The 25,135-nt window shown below is 42.9% G+C and overlaps 2 protein-coding genes across 2 annotated transcripts in view; one reads left to right on the top strand and one right to left on the bottom strand.

Moving 5' to 3' along the window:
• The window catches only part of LOC309702186 (protein NLRC3-like), a 374,484-nt gene that overhangs the window by 119,169 nt on the left and 230,180 nt on the right, over positions 1-25,135 (bottom strand). The gene's annotated exons all lie outside the window — the stretch shown is intronic.
• The window catches only part of LOC309702377 (uncharacterized protein), a 202,004-nt gene continuing 181,024 nt past the window's right edge, over positions 4,156-25,135 (top strand). Inside the window, exon 1 of the mRNA XM_082527088.1 lies at positions 4,156-4,705. Within this exon, the coding sequence (XP_082383214.1) occupies positions 4,619-4,705 (87 nt within the window). The 5' untranslated portion in view covers positions 4,156-4,618. The remainder of the gene's footprint in view (positions 4,706-25,135) is intronic.

The following is a 25,135-nucleotide window of genomic DNA, read 5'->3' as shown; positions in this document are numbered from 1 at the left end:
AGCAGCATCAACACCTGAGCTTCATTCAGACTCTGTTATTGAAGATGTTGTTGGTACAAAGTTCATCTGCTGCTCACATGAATCCATGAAAGATTTATTTCACTGAATGTTTCTTCAAAGCTCATTTCAACCTGTTGAAGTCATGAATGAAAGTGCAGACTGAGAGTGGATCACATGATGTTTGAGGTGTGTCATGTGACATGTTCAGTATTGTCACACATGTCTAGATTGTCCCTGATATCATAACTGCTCAAACACTGATGATTATATTTGAAGAATTATTCCTGATGGCAGCAAAGTTTGAATGGAGCTCTCTGTCTGTGCTGATTTGTCGCCCTCTGGAGGTCAAAGCACAAACTGCATGATGTCACTGTAACCACCACAGAGACAGGAAGTGTTTTTATGACTGAAACACTGAAATGATGCTAACGGCTGTCGTTAGGCTCACTGACAGCAGTGCTGATGTGTTCATGTCAAACACTGGCTCAGGTCAGACTCCTTCATCCTTCTCCAGCGTGAGGCCGCCCTCAGACCCACAGGAGCTCTGACCTTTGACCTCCTGACCCTAACCATTTTAGTCTTGTTGCATCTTTAAATGCAAATCCTGTGAAATGGTCAGGGGCGGCTCTAGAGAAATTTTCTTAGGGTGGCAAAATCAAAGCCTTTTCCCCCCAAACACATATGCAGGTGGTTACATGTGGTTAAAATGATTCAAATGCAGTAAGTATGCACGTTTTTCATATAAATATAGTCTATAACTTAATTATTGTCTGTACCCACATGATTACACACTTTAGTTACATGAAACATGTGAGTTTTGATGTTATGTACTGTACAGCCTGTATATTAAATACATATGTAGCCCAATAAGTATAAACTCCAGAAAGCTACACAACATGGGGCGCTTCATTTACAAACACAAGTCTAACTTAAGTTTCACTGTTTTTGTTAGAAAACAGTCACATTGTTGCAGCTTAAATGACACAAAATGTCAGAAATCTGCACTGTCATGAACAAACATGTAAACCTCATTTTTCATGATTTGTTGGATTCACCCTCTGAGGTCTGAAACACAACCGGACATTTGTGACTCCTTTGAGTTTACGTTTGTGTTTCACCCTCAGATTGTTTCATTTTATTTTTTCCTCCTCTTGCTTTGTTTGGTATCTTTTCAGCTCAACTGAATTTAGTTGTTTTTTCACTGACATACTGCATTAGTATTACTATTACTATTAATGTAACTATTACTGATCTGAAATCACACAAAGAACCTAAAATCCTAGCAGTATTTTTTACTGTAAAAAAACCACAGACGTGTTGGGTAAATGTTTATAACTTGAAATGCAAATATAAATTGTACATTTTGTAAACAGATACAACTATTTATCTAAAAATGCAGCCAATACACCTGCTGTTTTTTCATTTTCTACAACCATTTAAAATAGCACTCACCTTCCTTCCATTTCATACAATATACAATATAAGCTGCACGACTGGTGGGTGGGGGCTGTGCTGTCAGCCCCCCTGGGTCTGCTCCTCTGTGATCCTCAGTGGGCCAGTATGCCTCTCCTGGTAGCTCCATGGGGGATGGTGTGGTGGGTTGGTGGGTGCCATGGCGACTATGTGCGGACTTCACATTTTTGTCTGCTGTGACAGCTCCTTGATCTGGGCGGGGCCAGTGGGGTGTGGGTAGGTCCTTTGTGGGGCTTTGGACGTTGCCTGAATATTGTCAGGCAGCTGGGTGCTGTGCCTCGACCCTTTCTTCCTTTGCATTTGTGGTTTGGTGCCATAAATGCACAACATAGAAGAGCCACCTCGACGGGACAACACTCAGCGGTTCATCTGTCTCTCTTCCACAGCATGTCTTTATCCTGTCTTCCTTCTCTCACCTCAACCAATCACAGCAGATGGCCCCGCCCCTCCCTGAGCCTGGTTCTGCTGGAGGTTTCTTCCTGTTAAAAGGGAGTTTTTCCTTCCCACTGTCGCCAAAGTGCTGCTCATAGGGGGTCATATTGTTGGGTTTTTCTCTGTATGTATTATTGTACGAGCTACCTTACAGTATAAAGCACCTTGAGACGACTGCTGTTGTGATTTGGTGCTGTGTAAATAAAACTGAATTGAATTAAGAAACAACTCTTAGATTCCTCACATGATTCTCCTGTATTCCTACGGGACGCCAAGGTAATATAACATGGAAGTGTGTCGCAGTGCCTGGTGGCCACATGTTACCCATAAACTGTCAACCTGACCGTACTGTAGCTACGTCCAAAGACTAGTTAAAGATTAAAGCTTTTTGGGGGGTTAAATCTGACATAAATAAAGAAACAATAACATTAAAGTCGATTCTTTTGATCACTGTAGTTCTACTTTGAGGCTATGATGTGTAAAAACCCTCAGTTGTGGCTGGTGGATCTCACATTCCTGGTCTTTGTAATTCCAGTTCAATGAAGCCTCATTTTCACCTTTTTCCAGGTAAATTTTCCCAACTGTTCTAATGTCCATGCTGTGGCATTGTCCCATCATTTGTATTTCCTGTTAATGGATTTTTAATATGGTCTGGGAAATTACTATATATGAGTAACTTCCTGTTGTATTGCAGCTTAAGTTGTAATAGTTTGCATCCAGAACGAGGAAAAGGAAGAAACCCAAACACTGCTCAGTGGATGAGTCCGTCCTGGAATAAATACCAGGACAAAACTAAAAAGAAGAGCTTGTTTCCTCGAAGCAACAACAGAAAGCTCTTTGTCTCTACAGATGTTTCTGGGAAACACGTTAACAATATTTAAACATTTGTTCTTAATAAACGTTTTTACTTAATGATGCTTTATGATATTTCTATCTGACCTAATGCAGCAGCGTATCCACATGAACTCTGCAGTGTTTCTACCCAGAGGCCACCGTGGTCCTTCTTTACTAATGCTGAGGGTTTTCTCCCAGCCGTGATAGCCTTTGACAGGTAAACTGAGTCATTCCAGCCCAGTGCAAAAATAACCTCCCTGTCTGCTCTTAACTTCACGCATCGATGCTAAAACGTTGCATAACTGAACCTGCAGACTGTGATCCTGTAGCTGTCGAGGAGAGGGCTTGATGCCGTCCATCTTCTGCTCAATTAACAACGCCTGCAACCTTTTGAGCCTTGGTCCTGCTACAGTCACAAATATAACATCATCACTCTTTATTTGATCCACTACACTGCTGTCATTTCTCTGTTATGGCCCCACAAGGTCACTGAATCAACCCCACAGCATCACGTACAAGTTTTCAAAGCGGTGTTCTAATCTGCTTCGAGCTTTCATCATTTTAGCCAGCCCCTCCAATCTTCTCCAGCTAAACACTACAAAGAAAGAGTTCAGTCTGAATAAAACATCTTGTGCATGTCACACGATACAGCATCCACAGCAGTATACACTGCAAACAGCAGAAGCTCTTCCTTCTTAGCCTTCGGTCCAGCAGTGATGACCTCCTCCTGCTTTTGGTTCAGATCACCTTTCTCCTGAAAATCTGAGCTGGGCTTGACAAACCCTCAGCTCAGCGTGATATAAAGGTAGCTCTTCTAGTGTATTTGCCATCTCCTGAGCTCTCATTGTTACCATCTCACATTCTTCTCCAATCCATGGTTAGGGTGCTGCTCATAGGGGGTCATATGATTGTTGGGTTCTTCTCTGTACCTATGAAGCGCCTTGAGGCGACTTTTGTTGTGATTTGGCGCTATATAAATAAAATTGAATTGAATTTTCAGGGTCAAAGTTCAGAGGAAAGTTTGTTCAGCAAATGAATGACAATAAATCATACATGTTTGCTGATTCACAGGTTAACAGCCTGGAGGAACAGGGCTGTGTCGTTCCTGTGATGCGATTCAGCTTTATTTCAGCCACTCAACAAAACAACATTATATTAAATATAATATATATATATTAAATATGTGCCAACTGATTCAGTACGTTTCATGTAGAAATATCTGTGGCAACTTTTTGTTGCAGCAATGATCTCAAAACACGGGGGGGGGGGGGGCTAAGATGAATGTCTGCTGTGAGGACAGGGGGTGTGCATGTGCTCAAGTCACGTGACACGTCATTTACGCAACATTTGGTCGATTTCAAAGTTACAGTGAGATAAAATCATGTTATGGATTGCACTCAGTATATTGTACCGACATGGTGAGATTGTGTCTGTCGAGCCGAGGAGAGCGTCGCAGTGCCAAAAGCTGTAAAATGAACTATCAGGCTGGAGTGTGCTGCCACAGCACAGAGCAGTCACAGAGTCCTGCAGGCAGAAGAGGAGTGATCGTGTTAGCCACCTTACAAAACAAAAAGACATGAAGTGAAAAGCAGAGCGCAGAGTGAGGCAGAAGAAGACAGACTGGGCCAAGTCCTGCATGTGCGAGAGCGAGCGAGACCCGGGACAACGTCATCCGCCTCGCCTGGACTAGTCCGCCGGCCGGAGGAGGGACAGTGGCTGCACTGTGCAGCCGAAGAGTCACTTTGATCGCGCAGGAAACGAGCGACGCAACCGGTCCACCGTCCGTGCAAACTGCGCCAGGCAGCGTATTGCACGCTGGAGGACACCGAGGAAAGTCACAGTAGGAGCGGCGCTTAGTGAGAGGTGATGTCGGGGGGACATGGCTTCTTCTCCGGTCACCCCAGCATCGCTTGAAGGAGAAACACCTTCACCCACCGGGAACGAGGAGCCCGCGACCACCCGACAGGTACGACACGCCTCCGAGACCCTCTGCGCGCCCGGTAACGTTGTAACGTTTTACCGAAGTTCATTCGCAAACACACCAGTTTAAGATGGACCCGAGAATCAGCACACGGGAGCACTGGTGTCTGACTCAGCAGAAACGGCGCGACGTGCGTGTAATGCTTCGTATTTGATAACGATGGAATAATTCTTTAAAATAAGCACACAGATAAACACTGGTGGGTGGAAAAGCTCGTGTTTTGCTGAAATGAGTCCCGCCTAGTCCGGTCTACACCTCATTCAGCAAACATCTGAGTCACCCTGAGACGCCAGTGCGCGTCCTTGTGATGCAAAAAGCCGTAAGTGACACGCTGTTTACACGCAGGAGCAGTTTAACACATGCAGGTTGTGCCAGTAGGCGTTTCCTTCAATGTGACACCAAACGTGTAAATCAGTGCTGGGAGCGGATGTTGGACCTGATCAGTCTTAATCTGACAAACTGTAGTTCCTGCTCTGTTTCTAATTCAGCCCCATGACAGACAACCAGCATGTTCTCCTGTCACGTGTTATTGACACGCACATCTTTAGTCCGTGTGTGGGATGTTAAAGGTGAGTTTGTTCAGGGCACGATCAGACTGAGGCCATTTCAACAGGTGCAAGGAAGTGTTAGTGTGGTTACTACGGCAGCACTGATGCCCTGATGAGTGCACATGGCTGGAATGAAAAGTCAATGCTATGTATAGCATGAACTACTTGTTGTCTAAGGCGGTGCAGAGAGTGAGCAGGAAATATCTGAGGTTGGATATTTCAGTACATACAGAGCTGTGCAGAGACATTAGGATCTTAAACTATTGTCTGTATCTGGCAAAGCGAGAATCTGAGCCTTGTGTACAAACTGTCTGGTGTTTGTTCTGGCAGGAATATGAAACTACTGTGCACAGCATGCTTATTAAGATGGCCCAGGACCAGGTCATCTTGCAGGATGGTAGTGTTACATCGAGAAGGTTCCTCTTTAATTGTTGGATTTCTGTGTGAGTTTTCTCCCTGTGCCTCTGTGGCCTCTCCCCACAGTATCTGTGTTTGTGTTTAAAGTGTTTAAAGTACAGCACTAGATGATCGTATGGGTGAATGTGACTTGTTGTAAAGCACTTTGAGTTGTTGTCTATATAAAGTCTAAATGGAAATCCACTTATGTGCAGAGGACCAGAAGATCCAGCGCATCGAAATAAAAAGTTCTTTGCTTAAACAATGAATTGTGCGATAAAATATTAATTTACAAATTCATTTTTAAGTTATTTTATTTATTCAATACAAAAGTAATTTATTATCTAGTAATTTAATTGAAAAGAAAATTCTGTTGGTTTTTGTTTTTTGCCCTTCTCCCCCGTCCCTCTTCTCAGCTGTTTCTCTTTCCCTCTTTCTTTCTCCCCTTCTTTCCCCCAGTCAAGTCTGTCCCGTATTCAGTAAGTGAAAATAAAATAAACAATAAAAGGTGAATCAAATGGACCATTACGGCAAGGCTGGGATGGTCAGTTTGGTAAAGTAAATCCATTGGGCATCTTTCTTTGCCTTTAGACAACAATTCTGATGCAAAAGAGCCAAACGGGACAGGCCAAAAAAAATAAATAAAATAAAATAAATATTTATAAATCAGTATTTGAAAATAAATAATTATTCCATTAATAAATACTTCAAATCAGAAAAAAAAGAAATAAAATCTCAATAAAAACCTCACATCAAAAATCCTTTTCCTGTGTCGTCTCATGTCCAACATCTGTGTAGGCAGAGTGTAAACACAGAGGCTGAATGGCCTTTGGTATAGGTGCAAAGCTAAGACTGTCTAACCAATGACAGAGCTCCTTACCTCGCACCGGCTAATTTGCATTGCTCCGGGATTTTGGAAATTTATCCATTTATTCATTATGATGTGGTTCAGCATCATAATGCTGAACCACAGAAACACACACACACACACACACACATATATATGTATATATATATATATATATATATATATATATATATATATATATGTATATATATTAGGGGTGCAACGATACTCGTATCGATATTGAACCGTTCGATACAGTGCTTTCGGTTCAGTACACATATGTATCGAACAATACAACATTTTTAATTTATTTCATCAACTTTCCTTCTGCAGATGCTGTCTGTGTTGAGCGCTCAGTGGATCTGCGTTCGACTACTCCGCCTAGGCTGCACTGTCGAGCGCAGATCCACTGAGCGCAGGGCAAGCTAGCAGACAGAAGTTAAGCTCGTTGCAACATGGCAAACTGAACCTCCCCCACCCTCATTCAGATCTGGCCTTTGGAACTATTTTGGTTTTCATGTGATGTATGACCCTGAAGGTAAGCGAGTCATGGACTAAAGTAAAACAGTATGTTGGATGTGCCACGCAATGCTCAATTACATGGGTGGGAACTAGTGTGTTAGCGCAGTTAGCTCGTTAACGTGTTGACGCCGTCCAGCCCCACGCACGGGGCGATCCGCGGTAGCTTGTTAACGGAGATTTGCCGTGTTGTGGCGTTAAGGTCATTTCAGATTAACGCTGACAGCACTAGTGGGAACACAACGAATATGACTGCACATTTACTCCGACATCATCCTGGTGCAAAGACAAGTGGAAGCAGACAAAACAACAAGCACCATGCTACAAACTTTACCCGAGTCATTTAGACAGCCGTTAGCACAGGATTCTCCTTATGGGGACCTGATATGTTTAATATGCTGCTGAGAATATAGCCCAGAAGAAGCGTATAGTAGAGCTTTTATTTTGAAAGAGACATTTCTCTGTAATAAACTCTCTTTTCCAAAGATGAGGGATTCCTCCATCAGATAGATTTTTTTATTATTATTTTGTTGTTTCAGCAACATTAAATTTAAAAACTGTACTTTTGAGTTAAAATATATATTTATAATTTTAATAAATGACAAATTAAAAAGGCATGAACATTTTTTTGTATCGAAAAAATATCGAACCGTGACACCAAAGTATCGAACTGAACCGAACCGTGAATTTTGTTTGTCGTTGCACCCCTAATATATATGTGTGTGTGTATTTATACATCAATCCATTTTCTTGCTTATGGAGTTCAGGGCCTGGGACCTACTCCATGTCAGCTTTCAGTGTTTATGAACATGAACATTATGAACTCATGACTCCCTTGGGAAGCCTATGGTTTTTCATAGGCAGGGGATATTTGTTTTATCACAGTTCATTACCAAACAGAGCAGGGTTCTAATTGATTTGTGGCTTTTAGGATATTATGTATAGGTGTGTAAAAGTGGAGTGAATATAATTACAAACAGCAATGCTAGTGGAGTGATGACAGACAGGGCGGTTGGGGGGTGGTGAACAGTTTGCCAACAGTTCTCCCCTGTAGAGAAGGACATCTGCCATTTCTTTTTCCTTTTAGTCAAACAATTCAGGTAGTGATGAAAGAAAATCAGACTGTGGCAGTGCTTGCAGCAGGTAACGGAGTGATAATGCAGAGTTTTTACTGCAGTGGACAGTCCCTAGTGTGACCATCGCTGGAACCAACCAGCTGATTTACACCATGGCAGCAGTTATCAGTGAAGTTCTTGGCTGCAACATGAACAATCTCAAGTAGCAATGCTACTGAACTTGCTGGAGAACTTTTAGTTCAGGCCACTTGATGAGTTTCACACAGTACTGCATATTATTTTATTAGGTTGGCACAAATGTAGGATTGTGTTTGTGATATCACGATGTGTCTGTTTCCTTTTCATATTACACTAAAGAGATCATCGCCTACAAGCCTCCGTAAACGAACAGCATGTCTATAAAAGCCCATTCATCATCCGGCCCTCCTGCTCAAACACAACCATGTAGCGCTCATCCCTCCACCCGTCTCATTCAGCATCCACACACATGTTGCAGGGAACGGGAAATAGAGTAGAGCAGCAAAGCTTGATTTTCTTTAGGATTGGTTAAACTAAAAGACGTTGACAAGGAATTTTAAGGGTTTTAGGAAGCATAAAACCGAAATCAGTTGTATTGGATACGAGTATAAATGAGTGCTTAGGCTCATGCAAGAAAAAACATCTTAGACAGGATATGACAAAACGTACTGTGATACAATTCTTCATTACTACAGCTCATTGAGTGCTTTTGTAAAAAGTCAAATCTGTGTGCTCCATTAAACCCTGTAGAAGTTGTTTCGAATGCTGACAGTGGACAAACAAAGTTGTCATTTAGCTTAAACATTAACAGTAGAAAAGGCCCGATAGGAATCTAACATCCTTGGAATCAAGCTGTGGGAGTGAGTTTTGAAACCTTTCTGTAGGACTGCTTTAAACTTGTCTTCTTGGTGATGTGTTGTCTGATGTCTTGTTTGACTTGAGCAGATTCTTTACGTGCTTTAAGTTTCTAACACATTTGCTTTAACCAGTAATTGAAACTGCTGAGTAGGAAGTACTAAAGTGGGTGTTGAGCATGTTGGGTGTGTCCTTATTACCTGTTTCGATGTTTTCTTTTAATTGAAAGCGTTTCATGAATATGAAATGCTTCTGCGTAATGTTAAATGTTATAAAATATTCTTATGATTTAAACTCTGTATTCATGGCTTATTCTTTCCTGGCCTTTCCTGTAAGCACTTTTATGCTCGGTGGTAAAATATCACAGAACTAGCAGTTTGGCGAGTGTCATACCGCCTGGATTAGTGGCTCAGCTGGTAATTCAGAGATTTATGTAGCTTAGTTTGCTGTGTCATGCTGATTTGGGGAGACTGGACACAGACCTGAGTCATTCTCTTCTGGGTGATCACAGTGGTTACTCTCCTCCCTTCCTCATCTCACCCTGCAAAGAAATCTTTGTTGTTCTGCCTTGACCTCTTCCTCTGTGTTAGTTTGCTGTCCTTTCATTAGCTAGCTTTAGGACTTCTCCTCTCCTCCATGAATGTATCCCCACTAATCCCATTACATGCTTGTCCTTGTCCCACATTTATCAAACATACTTTTTAAAATCAAACAGTTAGAAATGACATTCATTACTTCATTATGTAACATGTCCCTGTGATCTAAACAGCCTGTTAGCCCTCGGAGCACATTTAAGTAAATTGAAATAATTGTGCCGATAAATTAGATTTGAAAGCTCTTATTCTAATTTTCTGTTTTGATGATATTTGGGATATGCTGTTTATGTAGAACAGCTAAAACTAGTTCTTTATATTCCCATATAAATGATAAACACACATTATTTACAAAACACTGCCCGGTGGACGCCAAAGGACGGCCTGTTTTGATTACGCTGGGATCTTTTTGGAGCGCACATTTTTGGTCTACGATCAAAGCTGCCACACCACGCTGGATTAATCTCCCAGTAGCTGAGTTTATGAAGTCATAAGAAAGGAATGTCCCACACGTTCCTGCTGTTACACCATATTTGGACTGGGACACCTTTGCTAACCTCTGTTGCTCAATGACACACTGATTTTAATCTGGAGGTGCTGGCGACATATTTGCAGCAGTGTGGGTTCACAGAGGCTGTTTAGACTCTGAGCATGTGACACACCAGTAGCGTGCCACGCTGGGCCTCTCGGGGTGGCGTACAGTGTCACTGTGTGTGTCTATTTAAGAGTTTGTCGTGTAAATGAGGACAACCAAGATATGTGAAGTATAGAGTGGTGTACCACAGTGACAGGTTAATGTCAGTGTGAGTGTGTGTAGCAGTTTGTGTGGCCAGAGAAGGTCAGCAGCCTCCAGAGGACAAAGCGCTTGTGTTCTTCCACAATCGCCCGTTTGATCAGACAGATCATTTGGCATCTGTCAGGCTAAAAACAACAACGCAACATAAAACCAAGCATACGCTCTGCAGTCCTGCAGCTAACTCCTGACAGTCTGTCTGCTGTAGGCTGAAGAAATCAGGGGCTCATTCATCTGCACCTGTCAGCGTCTTTATGCTAACAATAGATCAAACAGTATGTGTCCACAGGATGTGTAATGTTGAAGGTTACCGTACATCCTTATCTCCAGCACTGAGAATCAGTTATCACTGATCGCTGTCTCTGCTTTGTTTTGACATATTTCATATTTATATATTTCATATTTATAAGGTAAATACCCTACAACATTACAGAGAAGAAGAAGTAACCCCAGGCTCGGTGAGGGGCAGCCATCTGCCGTCACCAGCTGGAGGTGATGAGTGGAAGACTCGATAGGCCACTCTTATTTTCATCCACTGCTTCGTTACCTCGACACGATGTTTTGGATCATCGTCATGCTTGAACATCCATCTTCATGGGACGAAGGTTCCTCGTCACAGTACGATACGCGGTCCTGTCTATTGGCCCCTCCATGCAGGGAGGTCATGTTGTGCTCTTAGCAGAAAAGTGACCCATGTTTCCACCGCTTTACTGTGGGGGTGGTGTTCTTTGGTTTTTAGTGATTGTAAAGAAGTTTTCACAGACAAACCGTCACAAAAAAACCCCATTAAGTGCCAACATAACATAAACCTGTAGTTTTAAAAATAAATAACTACGAATTTTCAAAAACTTCTTAACAGAAAATCTGTTTAAACAAAAAGGTTTTGACCTGCTTTTTAAAAGAATGGACAGAGTCAGCTGTAGACTGGTGCAGAGCCTTGGTGGTTTCTCTAATCCAGCACAGAGGCCAGTACATTAATCTAAATGCAGTGACACAAACACATTGATAATTTCTTCCAGTGCAGCAGAGGAGACCATGTTTAGAAATGTTAGGAGTGAGATAAAGATTTTACACAGTTGAAACTCAGAGAAGACTCAAACATTACACCAAGATTTTGAATGCTGAACTTAGCATGTGAACAAAAACAGAATAGAATGCATTTTATTGTCACTACACACATGCACAATAAGCTTCAGAGCATCTCCTATTCAGTGCAGACGTGGGAAAGAAAGAGGGGTGAGTTGCACAGTTCTGCAGCACTATCTACAAATATAGAAACAAAACATAGTGCTATATATATTACAGTGTGGGTTACTGCACGTAAATTAAGTGTTGCACAGTGGTGATGATAGTTGTGTAGTCTGTGTGTAGAGGTCCTACATTGGGGGGTGGAACTGTGTTTATCATGTGTGAGTTCAGGCTGGTTATGGGTCTGTGGGTCTCCTTGCTGATGCACCTGTAGCGCCTCCCTGAGGGAAGCAGGCTGAACATGTTGAAACCAGAGTGGGAGCTGTCCTTGATAATGCCTGCTGCTCTGCTGAGGCAGCGGGAGGAATAAATGTCCATCAGGGAGGGGAGAGGGCAGCCGATGATCTTCTGTGCTGTCTTGACCACACTCTGAAGCCTCTATCCGCCTTGGTGCAGCTGCCGTGCCATACTGTGATGCAGTATGTTAGCAGGCTCTCAATGGACGAGCGGTAGAAGGTCAGCAGCAGGTTGGAGTTCAGCTTGTACTTCCTGAGGACTCTCAGGAAGTGCAGCCGCTGTTGGGCCTTCTTGACGACCGCTGAGATGTTGTCTGTCCAGGAGGTGTCAGCAGAGATGAGGACACCAAGGAACCGGGAGGTGTGGACCCTCTCCACACGCTCCCCGTTGATGTAGAGGGGGGCCAAGTCAGTGCCTCCTGACATTGACAATGACCTCTTTGGTTTTCTTAGTGTTCAGTCCCAGGCTGTTTTCTGAACACCATGCTGCCAGCTTCAGGACTCTGTATGCTGAATCTTTCATCCGGGCTGGACTTCTTATTCTTGACTGAACTTGGCTTTGCCCTGGTGAGTTCTTTTCTTTCTCAGAACCAACCCGATTCACCTTTCTGAGCTCACCCCGGTCCACTGACAGAGGTGGAGGGCCAGCTTCAGTTTTTAAAAACAAATTTCGATGTCGGCCGCTGTCATCATGTACCCCAGCTTCGAGGTGCAGTTATTGGAACTGAACTGAACCTCATTTCTTTGCGCTGTGGTGTATCGCCCCCCGAAATTTGTTACGGATTTTATTTCTGAATTTGCTGACTTACTGGGGAGTGTCGTCTTACGCTATGATCGTATTTTAATTCTTTGTGATTTTAACTTCCACGTTTGTTGCGAGGACGGCTCACTAGTCAAAGACTTCCTTGCTCTTATGAATTCGTTTAATCTCACCCAGTTCGTAAGTGATCCAACTCACACAAAAGGTCACACACTCGACTTGGTACTGTCCCGTGGTTTGGATATCTGCATCACGGACATTAAGGACTTCGGGATTTCGGACCATTTTCCGGTTTTGTTTAATACTGTTATTAACAATGTTGATTTGTATAGTGATGGTTCTCTACGGCAAACGCGCTCGATGAGCTCTCAGTCACTTGCTCATTTCACTGCTGCTTTTCTTGATTCTCCTCTTTCTGATGTTAATGGTATTGCAGATTTATCAGCGGAGGAACTTGCCAACCTTCTTAATACTACATGCGCCGACATTCTTAATTCGGTGGCACCTCTGAGGACAAAAAGTGCCAAATTGTTATGCCAACCCTGGCGTAATGACCCTACCGGCGCCCTTAGGCGTGGATGTCGGCGCGCTGAGCGAAAATGGAAAAAAGATAAACTCCATGTCTCTCTGGACATGCTTCGTAAATGTCTATCTAGGTATCAAAAGTCTGTTAAAGCTGCTAAATCTGCCTCCTTCTCTGGTATTATTTGGTCTAACTGCCATAATCCCCGAGCCCTTTTTAGTATTTGTAATTCCTCGATAAACCCTTGCCCCTTTACTTGTAGGGATGCCTCTCCTGTACTTCGTGATAATTTTTTTAAATATTTCACTGACAAAATTTAAGTTCTGAGGGCGTCTCTCTCATCTTGAGTCGTTGTTAGTTTCTGACCCTGTTCCAGTCCCTGAATGCTTGACTGTCCTTCAACAGTTCAATCCACTGTCTTATTCTCATTTAACAGCTATAAGTGATCATCTCTAACTCCCCCCGTGATATCGTTCCCTCTCGTTTTCTTAAGGAAGCTTTGCACACTATCGGTCCCTGTATCCAACTTTTACTAAATGTATCCCTGTCATCAGGTTGTGCACCGTCAGTATTTAAGCGCGCTGTCGTGCAACCCATTATAAAGAAAAAGGATCTTGACCCTAGTGCTCTAACTACAGACCGATCTCCAAACTCCCTCTTATATCCAAAATTCTGGAAAACGTGGTTCTAAAACAACTTCAGTCCTTCCTTGATACTAACGGTATCAGTGAAAGTCAGTCTGGCTTTAAACCTCGCCATCGCACTGAGACAGCGTTAGTTAGGCTTTTTAATGATCTTCTTCTACCTGTGGGCCATTGTTTTAGTTTTACTAGATCTGACTGCTGCCTTTGACACAGTCGACCACAAGATTCTCATCTCTAGAACATGTCGTTGGTCTTAAAGTTATAGCTTTATCTTGGTTCATCTGTCAGAGAGGTCGTTTTCCGTAGCCATGGGGCAACACTCCTCGGCCTCTGCCCCATTGTGGTGTGCCTGAAGGATCTGTGCTCGGCCCAGTTCTTTTTCCTTGTACATGCTGCCTTTGGGAGTAATATTTAAAAAATATAACATTTCCTTTCACTGCTACGCCGACGACATACAAATTTATTTCCCTTTGACATCAGATGTCTCTACGTCTCTGGAACCCCTATTTGACTGTCTAAATGAGGTCCAAACGTGGTCACGTCTCTCACACTGAACGAGGATAAGACAGAAGTTATAGTTTTTGATAGTCACACCCCGCTGGAACAACTGCCTTAGGGTCCCTTGGTAGCCATCTCTCACTCACTGTTAGAAACCTTGGTGTTTTCCTGCTCTTTCAAACTCGAGAAACAGATCTCCTCTGTGGTAAAAAACAGTTTCTACCAGCTGCGTCAGATATCTAAAGCAAAGCCATACCTCCCTTTGAAGGACCTTAAAAAACTCATTCATGGTCTTATCACTTCCAGATTAGACTACTGTAATTCTCTCTACTCGGGCCTCCCACCTTCCTCTATTCACCGGCTCCAGTTAGTTTGAAATGCAGCTGCGCGTCTCTTAACTGGAACTAGAAATTATGCCCACATCACACCAGTTTTAGCCAACCTACGTTGGCTCCCTGTTGATTATCGTACCAATATTCAAAATTCTTTTGCTTACCTTTAAAATTTTGAACAATTTAGCTCCCAGCTATCTATGCGAACGCCTCCATTTGTAAATCCCTAATAAGGCACTTAGATCTTCCAATCAAACGCTCCTGACGCAACCGAGGTCTCGTCTGAAGTCCAGAGGGGATCGGGCCTTTGCTGTCGTACCTCCCAGACTCTGGAGTAACCTCCCTCTTTATATTCGTTCCTCCGAGTCCATCCAGTCTTTTAAATTGCATCTTAAAACTTAGTCTGGCTTTTGATCCAAACTAGTATGTTATTTCTATTTTGTTTATTTATTTATTTATTTTGATAACACTTCTGAAGCATCAGAGCTGTCCTTGCCTGTGATAGAGCTGACCTGCCATAGGACACTGGGAAGAGTGTAAATCCAGGCTGAATTCCTTGTGTTGGACAGTATTTGTGTGCAGCAGCAGAGCGCACAAATCAAACTGTATGTTTTGGTAAGCCTGGCCTTCTTGTACTGGATGTCAGTGAGCCAGTAGCTGGTAAGTTCATCACATTAACATCTTTACAAGCAATTTCACTAGCTGGGACCACATCCTCAGTTACGATGAGCGATGATGGATGAGGGAGCGTGTACTGGTGCTGCAATGTGGGGAAGGCCTCAAAGAGGACCGGCAGCGGCTCCTGGGCTCCAGGTGGGCATGAAAATGAGAACCGAGGGTATTGGTGAAGGGGACATATATAAACTGAGGCGGCGAGAATGAGGTGTGGTCCCACTCCTGAAATTCAGATAATATCTCCACTTAGAATAAACTGGGTCAAAGAAAAAGTGCCTCTGATTGGGCTGCTTTCTACAGTTGGCTGTGAGTCCATTGCAGGGCATCAAACATGGATAAGGGGTTGTTTCAACAGTAATTCTATGATGGAAAATTAACGAGGCATTTGTCAGGATCTATATTTAATTTAATATCTATTTAACATATTTAATCAATATAAAGCTCAGTGTCTATTTCTTAGCTTGTAAAGTTGTGAAATTCATGGCAGATTCACTTCTTGGCTGTTTTGCGTTTTATTAGATAGTTGATAATAAAGAGTGTCTTTGCCTGTGGCTTTGTTAAGACTGCAGGTTTTTGTCCGCCTGACCTTTGGTGACCTTGGCAAGCTCAGGATGAACAGGCTGTCTGCTCTGTTTGGGTGTGATGCTGCCTGCAGAGACAGTCTACTCTCATGCAGACACAACATCTTTACTGATATAACGTGGTCATGGACTCTTCTCTGTTCTTCCTTATTAAATAATAGTAAAATGACTCTGCAGTTTTGATTCAAAATGCACCAGGTCTGCTCAGTCTGAATCACACCGTTAGAGCCACACCAAATGATTGGAGCACCAATGTTAGCACTCAAAGAGTCTAAGCAGTACCACTACCAGCTTTGGCCAGTGCAGGAGTGAACATGTAGATCCATGTTGTACTGAGCAGACACTGAGCAGAGGCAACATGCAGTAAATGAATTAGTGGTCTCCACATGTTTGCACCCAAAGTTTCCCTGCTTTTGTGAGCTGAGCTGTTTTAATATTTTCCATGTAATAGATGATACTGTCCAATGGTTCCAGGGCTGTGAAGATGGAAATAATGATGTTGCAGTCATTGCTGAAGTGTTGGTACCATTTGAAGGAAGTCATTAAAGCGCCAGAGCGAGCAGACAAGGCAAGTACTCAAAGAATGTGGAAGGCAGTCGGGGAAAGTTGCCATGGACGGACTTGATTCCTCCCAGCCCCAAACAGCTTTTATACTGTGGACAAAAATACATGAAAGTGTGTGTGTGTACCTGTTTAGATGTCTCTGTGGGGACCAAGAATTGAAATGTTACTATACTTGTGGGGACCAACAGTCATTTATGAGGACAAAAGTGCCTCACGAGTTTGAGACTCACAATGTGGTTCTAGTGTCAGGGTTACAGTTAGGTTATGGTTAGGTTTAGGTTGAGCGTTAACCATCCATTATTGATGGTTACAGTGAGCGGCTAGGAAAAGGATCATGTCAACTAGGTGTCCTCACTAAGATATCAAAACTAGAATGTGTGTGTGTGTGTGTTAGTGAAAGGAACTGTAACTGGTCCCAGTAGCAGCAGGATACAAACGCCATAATGACACAGCTGCCTCTCGTCTGCCTTCCTCCCCTGAGTGAAATAAGATATTTGGGACCTTTGAATAGTTTTTTGAAAATATTTTTTTGTTTAAAGAAAGGAAAGAGAAGTTTAATCCTTTAACTATTTAACTGTTAGGTGTCAATCCCTGGGAGGGTTTCCCCCTTTTATTTGGCGTGGAGTCAGAATTATGGGTTCTCCACACTGTGGAAGTAGCTCTTTGACACAGTCGAGCAGTCATTGGTCATAACAGGATCATTTAAGACTCGATGATGAATAAGACTGTTGAAGTGCATGAGAAGGATTTTATATAAAACAGTCTGTGTCTGCTCCTCAATTCAATTTAATTCAGAAGACCCCTATGAGTGCAAGATCAAGGAAACAGTTCACCCTGCCTGGGATAGTGTTACCAGGGCCCTGCCCTGGAGCCAGGCCCGGGGAGGGTGCCAGAAGCTGTACATCTGGTGGCCGGGCACTGGTCCATGGGGCCTGGCTGGGCACAACCCGAAAAAGGGACATGGGCCCATTCTTATGCAGGCCCACCACCTGCAGTGGGCGCCATAGGGGTCGCATGCAATGTGTGCCACGTGGCAGCCAGGATCAGAGGCCATGGTGGACGGATCCCCGGCTACCAAGACCAAGACTAGACTTAGTGTCTCATAGTCATTGAAGAACTCTGACTTGCTTCCTGTTCTAGTTGTTCTCTGGAAAAAAATCTGCAGGTCAAACAGGTGCACATACAAAGAGCACATTATTGATTAAAGCCTGGAAAACAACTGAGGCATTTGTCAGCCCGGCACGCTTGAAATGTCCAAGTGTTGAAAACAGTTTTCCATTCGTCACCTCCCCAATGTCCACCAGATGGAACGTGTTTCTAAGATCAAGCTTAGTGAAGATTATTGCTCTATGTAGTGGCTAAAAGCTCCAGCTGAAGCTGTTCTACAGTGGCTGGATGCAAAGCCCAATCACCATATAACACAACGCCTCGCAGATTCATTCCCCATTCTGACTCTGGGATGTGTTGCACTCAGAGAGAGGAAATGTTTGCTGCTATTAGCGTGAATGCATCCCTCCCCGATGGCTAATATAAGCCCCCATGGTGGTATTGTCAATCCTCACAAGAACAGTAGGAAGCGCCTGAAGAAACCACCCAGCGCTGAAACCCTCTTAAACAGCCAAGCCAGACCACCAGGATGGCTGAGCCATCATACCCAGTAGCCGAAGGTATAATCTAAAGGGGACTGTTTTGTGCAGGCGAAAAAGAGTCAGGAATGCTGTGAGCAGGGCTGTGGAAGCTCTGCCATAGCCACCACCAAACAACTGAGTTATTTTTACACATCGGCTAGCATCTGGCCAATCCACCACCTTTCATTGCTCATGCCGTTACAAAACAAACAAACAAAACAAAACCCATCAACCCATAAATACGAAGAATCACTGTCAGCCCACCAGGCAAATGCCCAGTATGCCCGATTGAAGGCACTCACAGCTATGGCCTCTGACAGAGTGATGTAAAAGAGATGGAGTCCAGAGATAAACCCAGAATTGTTATATGTTGTACTAGAGACAACACACTCGTTTTGCAGGATCCACCTGTGTTATCGCACAGGGAGAATTGATGTGGCCATTCTTCAGTCCTTCTCTACCACTCCTCCTGAGTAAGTCTGCTCAGCTGCACTGACTTCTCACGATGTTCTTGATGAGGAAGCTGATCGTGACTTGTAGTTTCTTTCAGTATTCAGTTATGGCAGTGGTGTCCAAACCCAGGCCACGAGTGTCCTGCAGGTTTTAGACGTGTCCAGCTGATTTAAATGGCTCAACATGCCTTGAAGTTCTCCAGACACCTGGTAATGAACTAATCATTTGATTCAGGTGTGTAGACCCAGGGTGAGATCTAAAACCTGCAGGACACCGGCCCTCGAGGCCTGGAGCTGGCCAAGTTATGAAGCTAACTATTCTCAAGGCTAATGTAACAAGTTCTTCAAATGATTTCGTTTCATCCGTAGATACCAACTCATCTCTCAGGTGCTTACAGCATGATAGAAGGTGCTTCAGAAGAGTCCAAAATGTTGCTGATTTAGATGTTCTGTCATGGCATAGGAGGATTCTGGATTCAGGAGCAGATGGTGCAGTGAAAATGTTTATTTACAAACTACAGAGAAATACATATGGGCTTGGATTAAATGGGTGGGCTTAGAGCAGGGCGATATGGCCAAAAATATGTATCGCGACATATATTTGAAAATTTGCGATAACGATATAACTGACAATATAATTGATGCGAGACAAAATACAACTCCACAACTTTACCAGCGCAAAAAGCCCATCAATTTATTTTCACTTAAACAAGCAGCTGTTTTTTTTATGTGCATTAAAGCTTTATAAAAATGTAACAGTGCAAATGCAAATTCCTTGCTGAAGTTTAACCAAAGGGCATTTCCAGTAGAAATGGGCTGACATATCCTGAACATAACCATGTATAATATCCACTGAAGTTAAAAAGAGGTGCTTTGCAACATTAAACTGCTGTGTGCAGTACGCATTTTTCAGACCATAAGCTGCAGGGGATTATAAGGCACATTAAGCGAAACAAAGCAGTCAGATAAATCAAACTTTATTAAACTCATTCTTCTTGCTTCCTCCACTTCTCTACCATTGATTCATTAATGTTGAATTCTCTGGCAGCGGCTCTATTCCCATGTTGTTGCAGTATATTAATGACTAACCTCATATTGTGGATGGATTATCTCAGTTGTTCTCCTGACTGAAGTTTGGTCCGTTTACAGCAGGGGTGTCAAACTCAAATACACAGTGGGCCAAAATTCAAAACTGGAACAAAGTCGCGGGCTAACGTTAATATTTATTGAAATATATTTATTCCTCCAGATATAAGAATGAATCTTTTCTTATGGACTCAAACACGTTTTGCTGAAAAACTGAATATGGAACAAGCAAAGCTTAATACTAAACAATATATATATTAGCTGTATAATACCAGTAGGCCAGCTCTGATAGTAATTTGGTATGGCTTCGCGGGCCAAATGTAATTAGGTTGCGGGCCAAATTTGGCCCGCGGGCCAGAGTTTGACACCTATGGTTTACAGCAGGGGTGTCAAACTCCAGGCCTCGAGGGCCGGTGTCCTGCAGGTTTTAGAGCTCACACTGGGTCAACACACCTGAATCAAATGATCAGTTGATTACCAGGCCTCTGGAGAACTTCAAGAGATGTTGAGGAGGTCATTTAGCCATTTGAATCAGCTGTGTTGGATCAAGGACACATTTAAAACCTGCAGGACACCGGCCCTCGAGGTCTGGAGTTCGACACCTGTGGTTTACAGCATCCTGCCATGCGATTGCATTTGTCTCTAACCATCAGGAACCCTCACGTTAACTTTTATCGAGTGGAAAAGTGTTAGTGTTCGTCCTCCAGCTTCACTGTGTTTATGCTAACATAGCTGTGTCGCTAGCGATCACGTAGCACATCATTATATACCAGCTAGCCCAACTTCAGTAACCCTACAAACGTCACTGCTGTTTAGTTTTCTGTCTTCATTTATGTTGGAAGTGACAGCAGAGCTGTACGTTTTAATTTGTTCAGAAATCTCTCAGTCAGAACATGCTATATCATGCTTAGGCACTAGCAAAACCAGTGAGCTACCTTCCGCTAACTTCCTGCTAACTTCCTGTTAACTTCTAAGTCCGTTAAATATAATAAATTCTGTTTTCATGGATGCCTGGATGTTAAACTTCATAGTTACACCTGGTAAAGCAGCAACACTGATCGTTTTATTAAAGATGAAAGAATTTAGACCGTTTTTAACTCTCAGTGATGTCGCAGTGTTCGTTTGACTTTGGGTCCTGAAGGACGGAGTTTAGGACCCAGATTACTCCCAGATTTAAGAGCACCTTAGTCCGAAAAATATGGCAATAACGACGGCCGCTTGCATGTTCTACAAAAAAAATAGTCCTTTGTTGTGTATCTGACGGACAAACACCAAACCAGTTCCACACCACTGAAGTTGCAGCATTTTTACAAACCAGTTCTGGTTCATGTGTTTCACTCAACGATCCGCTTTCCCCCTTCTCATTGTCTATCGCCACCATGTGGGTATGAAAACAAAGGCACTGCGCATGCGCACTTTACCCATATTCTATCGCGATATTTTATTTTTTTATCGTTGCCCAACATTAAACCAGTATTACCATGAACAGTATAATGTGGCACAGCCATAGGTGGGCTGGTAGGAATGCTGCGGAGGGAGGAGAGAATGGGTTAGCCAGAGTCTAGAGTGAGATGTACACTTACAGAGAGAGTCGAAACCATCCTACCGGGCGATGTGGTGACAAGAAGCAGGTAGTAAGCGACGTAACAGGCGTGTCTTTTCCTCTGTAGAGCTAACACTCCTGCTGTTTTACTTCTGTACTCCTGTGCATACGTCAAGGATGTCACAATCACATTTTACAGCATCCATGTTATATTAGAGATACTTTAGTCCCAGCAAAGTAGTGTACTGTTGTTGTTTGCTCCATTGCAACAAAACATGCAATGATATTATACTGAATTGCACCAGTTTTTAGGACGTCTATCTTTTACTTTCTGTGGGTTTTTCACTGCTTCTCTGCGATCAGATGAATTGTGCACACTATTTGCTCTTCCACAGCTTTATTTTTTAGTCTTTGAATGTTCCCATCACTTCTGTGATGACAAAAGTCATGATTATGCCATAGTCAGTCTATTTATATAGACCAAAGGCTCATCAGCAGATCCAAACCGACAGAAAGGCCACGGTTTCCTAAGAATAGAGCACTTACCAGTTATTCACATTGAAATGTCCTGTAACGTAGACACCGTTATCATGGTTTTGTTAACCTTAAAGAACAAAACTATGTGCCTGTTTAAATATTTATGGTCTGTATATACATTAATAATATTTACCATTAAAGGCAGTTTACTTTATACCTAGATCATCGATCACAGTGCATCGATCGGCTTCCTGCTTTACTTCCTCATTGATGACTGAGATGCTGCAATTAGTCCTCCAAAATATTAAGTAGGGTGCACGCCATCCCATCAGTTTCCATACTCCTGATATAGAGTGAGATTTCCTGAAGCCTTGCTATTTATAGCTGCAGGAGGCAGCTTCTAGCTTCTCCCTGGAGGAAGCTGTCCTTGTTTTTGTCTTCATCAAGAAACCTTAAAATCTAAAAATACAGACAGCAGGTTCTTTGTTGGGCTTCTCTTTGTGGTTTGCTGTGGCTTTGCATCTGCTCTGCATCCCTGACCATCAATGTCACCAACATGTGTTCAATGATCAGCCAGTTCACCTCTGAGGGACTTTGGTCTATTCAAACTGGCTGAGATGCTGTGGCTTAAAAAGGCGGTTCAGACTTGAAAACCCTCCGATGGGCTGAATTATAACTCTAATAAGAATAAATAGCTACATTTACAACCTGCATGTTGTGTTTACTTGTGTTGTCTTTGTCTAATATGAACATTTTGTTGATGATCTGAAACATTCAAATGTAACATTTTTGGATTCATTCCTGTGGAGCTCAGGTCGGCACTCCCAGTCAGCGAGCCATGGCATGTATGTATGTGTATGTGGAGACATGTGTCTGTATGTTCGCATGCATGTATTTATACATACATGTATGCATGTGCGTGTATGTTTGTATGGGTGTATCCGTATGTTTGCAGGTGCATGTATAACTTGTACATATCGTTCTTGTGTAAATGTAAATTTGTCTGTGATTGTGTAAATACTTCACACACATGGAGAAATGTCAAACAGCCTTTCATTGTTCTTGTAACAGTGACAATAAAAGCTATTCTATTCTATTCTATTGCTCTGTCATGCATTCTTGCATCTCTTGCCTGCAAGCACACTTTGCAGAGTGCACTCTGTAGTTTATTTTACATAATAGTTAATACAGTACTTGTATTCAAGTGTATTTCGGTTTATTTTTTTTACATCTCATAGCACTGCAAACACTTATAAAGCATAAAGTTTACTAAGAACCGATTAGTAATTAGGGATGGGTACCGGTGTCCGGTGCCATGATGGCACCGGTTCTGACATAAACAGTGGTAACCAGACTGAAAGGCAGCGCACATTTCGGTGCTTTATTTCTGTGCTTTTTTTTTCCTGAGCTGTCATACACTTTAGATTCTAGCCAATCATTTTACGTTTCCAAGGATAGTAGGCGGGCCCAGGTACGTACATTCTTTTAGAGCAGAGCTCCAGATTTAAAATGCCCAAGGCGAAGCGGTCAAAGTCTGGCTGTACTTCACAGAAAAAGATGCAAACTCAGCAGCAACAAGTGCTTTAAGCTGATACTGTGATACTGTCAAAGGAGGTAACACCTCAAATCCGATGAAACACCTGGCGACGCATAGCGTTTTTTTTAAAAGCCGAGAAATGCGCCGTATTTGATAGCTTGCTGCGAGACCTCACACCGAGCACATCTACTGCGGGTGGGCTGCCTGTTATCAGACCCGGAGTTAGCAACATCCCCAAAAACCCGAAGAGGAGAGTCCTGGCCCCTAGCCCTGCCAGTGTAGCAGAAATGATGAGGATGATGATGCAGCAGCAGCCGTTCTTCTCTGCCTGAGTAGCTTAATGTTGTTCGTGTGTAATTTACGTTGAGTAGGCTAACCACGTTATTACATTAATGCATGTAAGGTGAACTAGCAAACATCATCATAGCTACATGCGGCTGTCTTCTTGTTTGATGGCAGATACTCCCTTCACCCTGGCCAAAAAGGCTAAAATGACCAAAGAAAAAGTGGAAAACAGTTAAACATGAGAGGTTTTTGGACAAAGTTTGTGTTTTTTCCATTGTTTAAGCACTGCTTCCAGCCAAGAGTGATACCATATATGCCCCATAGCTGCAGAAAAGGCTAACATTGTTATCTTTTTACAAAAAAACAGCTGACCATGAGAGGTTTTTGGACCAGTTTTGTGTTCTCCATTCTTTAAGCACCGGTTTGAGCACCGTTTAAGCACCGGCACCGTTTCAAAAGTACCGGTTTGGCACCGGTATCGGATCAAACCTAAACGATACCCATCCCTATTAGTAATAAGAGCCTTCTTGTAGTTCCACTAAACTGCACGATAAATCATAGAAGTAATTCAGACAGGGAGTTTTACAGTGGGGCAAAAAAGTATTTAGTCAGCCACCGATTGTGCAAGTTCCCCCACCTAAAATGATGACAGAGGTCATCTTTGCTCACCGTTCTCACGATCATTGTGACCCCACGGGATGAGATCTTGCGTGGAGCCCCAGATCGAGGGAGATTATCAGTGGTCTTGTATGTCTTCCATTTTCTGATCACACCAAGCTGCTTGCCTATTGTAGATTCACTCTTCCCAGTCTGGTGCAGGTCTACAATCCTGTTCCTGGTGTCCTTCGAGAGCTCTTTGGTCTTGGCCATGGCGGAGTTTGGAGTCTGACTGTTTGAGGCTGTGGACAGGTGTCTTTTATACAGATGATGAGTTCAAACAGGTGCCATCCATACAGGTAACGAGTGGGGGACAGAAAAGCTTCTTACAGAAGACGTTACAGGTCTGTGAGAGCCAGAGATTTTCCTTGTTTGAGGTGACCAAATACTTATTTTCCACCCTGATTTACGGATAAATTCTTTACAAATCCTACCATGTGGATTCATGGATTTTTTTTTCACATTCTGTCTCTCACAGTTGAAGTGTACCTCTGGTGCAAATTACTGACCTCTGTCATCATTTTAAGTGGGGGAACTTGCACAATCGGTGGCTGACTAAATACTTTTTTGCCCCACTGTATGTCAGTGTTCTCCATTGAAACTGGTTATGAGTATTCACAAGATTTGTATCCAGGGATTATATCCCAGTCACAAGCACACTGTCACATTTCATAAGCTGGTTTGGTATCTCAGTGCAGTCCCCTACTTACAGAATAGTCTGAGGCCAGGGGCCTTTATAAAGGGGGCCAGGGGATCCCATGTCCTTGAGTGATTAGTCTGCCTTAGACAGATGTAGTGAAGCTTCCAGGATCGGTCACACTGCAGGGAGTTCTTAAAATGGAATCAAGTGAATCTCCGTTTAGGGAGCGACTGTGACTTAAGGCTGCATTAAGGTAAAATGTACACATGCCAGTGGAAGCTCGTCTGTTCAGAGCGTTTTATGGCATTTGATGTTTGTATATCTTCTTTTTATTCTATCATTTTTTTAAAATTAGATTTTTTGTATGTGTGGGGGACATATGAAGAACACTGGAGTTAGAAAGC

The sequence above is a fragment of the Aulonocara stuartgranti genome (assembly GCF_965226115.1).
Source record: "Aulonocara stuartgranti genome assembly, chromosome: 3".
NCBI lineage: Eukaryota > Metazoa > Chordata > Actinopteri > Cichliformes > Cichlidae > Aulonocara > Aulonocara stuartgranti.
The sequence above is the reverse complement of the archived record's forward strand: the minus strand, read 5'-3'. Positions and strand labels throughout refer to the sequence as shown.